This window comes from Gastrolobium bilobum, unplaced genomic scaffold (assembly GCF_033153095.1).
Source record: "Gastrolobium bilobum isolate Gb01-03AN ecotype WA unplaced genomic scaffold, APGP_CSIRO_Gbil_v1 utg21774, whole genome shotgun sequence".
Taxonomy (NCBI): domain Eukaryota; kingdom Viridiplantae; phylum Streptophyta; class Magnoliopsida; order Fabales; family Fabaceae; genus Gastrolobium; species Gastrolobium bilobum.
In genome coordinates, this window is record NW_026896416.1 from 12,299 (window position 1) to 18,959 (window position 6,661).

At 38.5% G+C, this 6,661-nt stretch overlaps 1 protein-coding gene across 2 annotated transcripts; it reads right to left on the minus strand.

Moving 5' to 3' along the window:
* Positions 1-3,272: 3,272 nt before the first annotated feature.
* On the minus strand, positions 3,273-6,381 carry LOC133299602 (CBL-interacting serine/threonine-protein kinase 6-like). Of its 2 annotated transcripts, XM_061499071.1 has the most exons (3): positions 4,793-6,381; positions 4,548-4,643; positions 3,273-3,673 (listed from the first exon to the last, which is right to left on the minus strand). In XM_061499071.1, the coding sequence occupies exon 1, from the start codon at positions 6,111-6,113 to the stop codon at positions 4,821-4,823; it is 1,293 nt and encodes a 430-aa protein (XP_061355055.1). In that variant the 5' UTR covers positions 6,114-6,381; the 3' UTR covers positions 3,273-3,673; positions 4,548-4,643; positions 4,793-4,820. The 2 variants fall into 2 exon arrangements, with proteins under 2 accessions (XP_061355055.1, XP_061355056.1); XM_061499072.1 differs by lacking the exon at positions 3,273-3,673 and having other exon boundaries at positions 4,377-5,153; positions 5,271-6,381.
* Between the last annotated feature and the right edge of the window lie 280 nt (positions 6,382-6,661).

Below are 6,661 nucleotides of genomic sequence, written 5' to 3' on the forward strand. Positions count from 1 at the left end.
ATATGGAGATGTCTTAGCTAAAGTCGTGGGTGGACCTATAAGGGTATAGCTCGCACTGAACGGACCCACAAAGAGACTCTATGAGAAAATCTCACAGATAGTATCATTAGAGTAGTCTCTTCATATTTGGGTATGTCTTTCCTTAGACCAAAAGTTATCACTTAGACTGTGTTCTAGAAGGCATGCTTTGACTGTATACCTCGTCTGCCTGAAACATGGAGCCTCCTAGGTATGCTCTTGGGCTTGTCCTGATAGGGCACAGGGCTAGGGTGATAAGCTGAAGGAATTCGTCAAATCTCTGTGAGAGATTAGGTTATCCTTAAACCGGAGAAATCAGGATGACATTTACAGTGACTTGGGAATCTATGCATAGTAAAAGAGATCATAAGATGATCCGCCTTTGGAGTCAGTAAATTGAAGACTCCTTATTTCATATAAAGCTAACCCTAAACCGCAAGGGTTGATGCGTTTCCTTACCCTAGGTTTTATGGGAAGGTAACCGAGACGAAGGGACAAACATACGACAACCAAATATGTTTATTAGGATGATCAAATCATTAATCTAACTAGTTCTGGGGCAACAAAGCATTGCTAGTGCTCTGTGTTGTCATTAGATGGGTTGTGGGCTTATTGGGCCCAAGCCCATTTATGTCAGTGGCTAAGTTGGACCTAATGGGTCACACACAAACACCTAATTGTCTAGATGCTCTAGCATTAAAGATATTGGGCCTAATAATAGTTATTAGCCCAAGAAGTTGTTTGGAACTCCACCTAAAGGGGTGGAGGGTGCATGGATCATTGTAATGGGCTTGGATAGTCCAAGACATTACTAATTAATTTAATTATTTAAATTAATTATCAAACATTTAAATTTTGAATTTTGGAATTCGAAATTTGAATTTTGAAATTTTGAATTTGAATTTCGAAATTCGAATTTTGAATTTGAAATTTGAAATTTGAAATTTGAAATTTGAATTTTGAAATTTGAATTTTGAAATTTGAATTTTGAAATTCGAATTTTGAATTTTGAATTTTGAACTTTGAATTTTGAATTTGAATGTTTGAACATTTGAATTTGAATGTTTGAACATTTGAATTTGAATATTTGAATGTTTGAATTCAAATATTTGAATTCGAATTTGAATTGCCTATGAAAGGTTGTTTCATAACAAAAGGATAAGATGAGATCTTGTTGGAACAAATCACTAGTATCATGAGAGAATCTTTTGGACATAATCCAAGGCTATATATGGCGCTGATTTGGGCTGTTGGTGAGCAAGATTTGCTCATCAAAATCAGCTCCAGAAGATTCAGTCAGTTGGGAGAAAATCTGAGTGAGTTGATTCAAATTTGAATGCAACTACTCAGATGTATCTGGTCACCTTTTTGGGCTATATGGGGCGCACCATATAGCTAATCTTATGAAGATTTCTGATCAGAATTTTGAATAGGTTTTGAACCAATTCTCAAGAGAATATTCCAGGAGCCTGTTAGCAATTTTTGAAATTAAACAGCTCCACTTCTCTCTCTCCAATCTGGCGCCTAATGATCAAATTTTTGGGAGAAAAATCTGATTGGTATTTTATTTTAAATACTCTCCTCTTATGCGCCTATGTGATTAGTTGTTCCTCCAAGGGTTTTTTCTGAAAAGCCTAGCCTATTCTCTCTTCTCTCCTGCGCCACTTGTGAAGCTTTCACATTGAGAGCTTCACACTTTCAAACATTTTCACCTAGCCTCCATCTTCATACATAGAGCGCCTAGCAAGCCTCTTTGTGGTGATCATCCGGTGGCTTCACAAGAAGGAGTTCTTGCACCTAGACGAGTGGGTGATGTGGATCAACATTAGAGGGTCTGAACCCTTCAGACCTGCCTTGATCATCTGGTGATTTCACGAACAAGGTAACATCATGCTTTCCTAAAGCATGATCTTGATGTGCATGTATATTCCGCAAAGAAAAATTTTGTTTTTCCCTCTTGCATGCATCGGCCTTCAAGGCCATTTCGAACTTTCAATTGTTAGTATAGGTAGTACAAATTAATTCTTATAAGTTATCCTCAACTGTATTGTCCTATACCAGCACAGTCTCTAAAATCCCTCTCTTTCGGGTGTTGATTCGATCATTCATGTACCCCTGCCGCTGGAAGCCTCTGCCAGGAGTCGCTCATTGTCTGTGCCCTTGTGTACCGGCGATCACTCCCCACCTTCGTCAGCACCCGAGAAGTTACATGTGATATGGGCATGAATTGTCAAGAATGAATGTGGAATTGACAAGATAAAAGTCTTGTGATATAATTGGATATATGAAAGTCAAATCTGATAAATGTGAAATAGTTGCTTGTGTTTCAAGTAAGCATGTTGTAGGAGCTTCAAGAGGTAAGCTCTTGGTTTAGGAATATTTTTCTCTGGGTTGTTCCACTGGGGTCTAAAAGGATCATGGTTGCAATATTTGTGTGTTTGTCTATTGAATTATGTTGGATACTTAGTGTAGTTGCATTCATATAGGTGATGACATGTGATTGGATATCTGAGATAACATGATAAATTAATAGACTTATATGATGTATGTTATGCTATATGTATTTGACCTTTCATGTAGGAAGAGAATTCACGGGTGGAGAGTACTGCATAAACCCTGAGTTTACGAGATTTATTTCTCACCCCGCGTTATGGGGATATGTTTCAGGTATTTTAGCTGCAAGAGAGCCTTCACTTGGTAAAAGGGTGACATAGAGATAGAGGTCCCAAATACGCTGGAGAGATGACTAGATACTTCAGCATGATGTATGACCATGCACTTGTATAGTTGCTATTGTTATCAGAGGCATGTGTGGCCTTAGGTTATGATTTGATGCAGTATATGTATACAGATGATGAGTGTTGGCACGGAGCCATTTTTAGTCCACTGAGTAGGACAATTTGAAAATTATAGGTGGTCTGGACTTTTCTGTATTTCAGGTACAAGATAATTGTGGGAATTAATCACTGGTTAAGTCCAGTTTACAGCTGTTATGCTATCCGTGAGGCACTATTCAGAATGGTACAAGATATTATAACTAGATAGTATTTTGACTATTAATTATAGTTACTGAAAGGATAAATAAGAGGTCTGTGCAAGTGTAGAACTGTACAGATTATAATAATTTAAAAGGGAATTATGCGATGAAATATGTAAAGATAATTAAAAGAAAAAGTTAAGTCACTAGTTACGTGGATAACAATGATACTTTTATAAGTTAAGTCTTCCGCTTAAATTATGTAGCATTTCTGTACCATATGAATGTTAACTAACCGGTTGCGAACTAGGGTGTTACATTAGACAAGACCTTACAAATAATATAGAGTTATGTCTTCATTGATCTTCAAGTTTTTGTCTATTTAGAGTTATGTAGAGTCTTTCATCACTTGAATATTTTGACTTCATGGTTGACTTTACCATTTTAAGTCTTTTCTTCAACTTTGCACTTTGGTATAGGCTTCTTGTATCATTTGTGACTTGTTGTCTTGCATTGCATTGAGAGCTTGCTTCCATGTTAGTCTTTTGTAAGTACTTTATTATCATCAAAACTTCAATATCATAGTCTTCTTAACCTATGGTTCAATACATGATCGGTCCAAAGTGTAACCCAAACCGATTATCCCACCGGGACCCGGTTGACCCGAGTTTAATAACCCTGCATAAAACATTGTGAACAATACATATTGTTACAATGAGACAAATTTGGACTAATTGAAGATGATGTTTGAATTTTCAATAATAAATATCTAAGGTATTAATTATCATTTAATTCAATTAATTCTATACAAATTTGTAATGATACCAATTTAATGCTTAATTATATATTATATATTATTTACAATCATATTAATAATTTTAAGTGATATTAATATTTATATGAAAAGAGAAAATAGAGTGAAAAAAATAACAATGAAATTTAGATAACCTTGTAAAGCGTGGCAACATCATAGTCCCACCAAATTGGTAGCAAGCCACCCGGTGAGATTGCCAATGAAATTCTCCTATCATGCGATGGCGTCTTTAAACTTTGATTTGAAATAGCCAAAACACAAAGCGAAGAAAAATGGATATACAATGGTATCTAAAGACACTGACATATAATGAATAAATAAAAAAATAAATAAAAAAATAACAAAATAAATAACAAAACACAAATAAAAAAAAAAAAGACACTGACATATAATGATATAATACTACGCAAACGAAATGATCTAAACCACTTTATTAGCTATTGGGGTGGTGATGTGAACCAATTCCAGAAAGGGAAATTGAAGAGTTATGTTGGTGGAAGATAAAACTTTTTTCCAAACATATACATAGAAAACAAGGCTAATTTTTATTTATTTATTTATTTTTAAAAATACAGCGGACCCCACAATGTTTGTGTCAGCAGAAAATTGAAATTTTTTCCTGTAACGTTACATATATAAACCCCATAAAGGAACTCATCATAGAGGTGAGGTTACTGTTGCATTAGATAATGACAAACATAAAACATTTATCAACAAACAACCATTCCACACATGTACCTGAATCATTAACATCAGCTCGATGTCGTCGATTTCGATTCATTATTGCATTCGGCTTTTGTCTAATTTCCCTTTTGAGGTGAGAGGACACAGTAGCTAGATTTACCCAGAAGATCAAAACAGAGAAACGAAACAATTATCTCAACAAAAAAGAGAGAGATAGAGAGAGAAATGAAACAAAACAATTAATTTATGAAAAAACACTAAGGGACAATGATAAATTAATTTTTCTCTAAATGACTAACATTCATTCAGAATCAAATGGAGAGTTCTTCAAGCAAGTCTAGGATTCTCAGAAGGTGAAGTCCTCCACACAATGTCTTTAAGCGCAGGGCGAAGCTCTTTGCTGCAGAACTGGTTATACTCCAAGGTATCACCATTGTCCTTCTTCACCTCCACAACCGAAAACGACTGCGTCACAGCATATATATCCGCCGCAATAGCAAGCTTCCCTTTGCGTCCATGGTCCTTACCCTGCAACCTCACCTTATTGACACTCTTCTTCACGTCGAACTTCACAGCCTTCGCAACCTCCTCCAACTTGGAAATCACACTACTCGCTGGCCTCGTAGTCGCGAACCTCATCTCCTTCTCTTCCTTCTTCTCCTCCTCGAACAATGCTGACAAATTGAACCCATCCGAAAGGGAAATTATGTGGAACGCATTCATAGTGGACGGTAAATCTAACTCTCTCTCATCTTTTTCATCTTTCTTTGTTTCCACCATGCTCTTGGGAACCGATTTTTTGAACCAAGGAGAATCCATGATCTGGGAAATAGTGATTCGGGTATTTGAGTTCGGGTCGAGAAGCTTGGTAATAAGACGGCGAGCTTCGGAGGAGAACCACGGTGGACATTTGAAGTCACCCTTGCAAATTTTCTTATACATGGTAACCAAATTGTCATCTTGAAAGGGTAGAAACCCAGCAAGAAGCACATAGAGGACGACCCCACAAGACCAAATATCAGCCTTGGTGCCGTCGTAGCCCTTTTTCTCGATCACCTCCGGCGCCACGTACGCCGGAGTACCGCACGTGGTGTGCAACAACCCGTCTTGCCTCAGGTGCTCGGCAAAGGTGCTGAGGCCAAAGTCGGTGACTTTAAGGTTCCCCCCTTCGTCTAAGAGAAGATTCTCCGGCTTGAGATCGCGGTGGTAAACGCCGCGGCTGTGGCAGAAATCGACGGCGGAGATTAGTTGCTGGAAGTAAACTCTGGCCTTGTCTTCCCTCAAGCGACCCTTGGCTATCATGTCGAATAACTCGCCGCCGCGAACGAGTTCCATGGCGATGTAGATCTTGGATTTGCTTGCCATTACTTCGTGGAGCTGAACGATGTTGGGGTGCTTCACCATGTTCATGGCGGATATCTCTCTCTTCATCTGCTCCACCATCCCAACCTCGATTACCTTCTCTTTCCCCACCACCTTCATGGCCACGCTTTTTCCTGTTTGCAAGTTTTTGGCATGGTAGACCTTAGCGAAGGTTCCATGACCCAGAACACGACCTAGCTCGTACTTGCCGTGGAGAACCGTGGATTGAACATGGCTTGTGGTTCCTTTATCACCCATGTTGATGAAAAAAGGAAAAGACTCGATCTTGTAGTAGTACTATTGCTCTGTTACAAACAACTAAGAGAAAAAAATAGGAGAAAACAGAGGATTTAAATTTGTGGTGGTTTTGGCGGCGGATTCACCCGTCTTCGACGTGTTTACGGTGGCAATTTCTGCCGCCGATTCTGCGCTTGACATCGCCAGCTACCTCAGTTCTTTTTAACCAAATGCCACTCATCTCTTTGCATTCATTCCCGAGATCGAAAATCTTTCACATTTAATGCTCTTATTCACTCCCTATTCTCTATTCAATGCACTTGATTCTCCTATTTATAGTGCCAAATCAATCCTGCGAGGTGGTTGAATTACCCTTTTGCCCCTGTGTTGAAATAGCCTCTGACACGCGTCGACATCGCAAATGGGGGTTACGTCTTACGACGGGAATGTTTTAACGTGTGGGGATGGTGACGCGTGTATGCTGTGATTCCTAATTTTGAGGGTTCTATTTCGTGCGCTAGTGAAATGGTAAAATGACTTGTTCCTAGTTGTGTGGATTGGGTCAAACG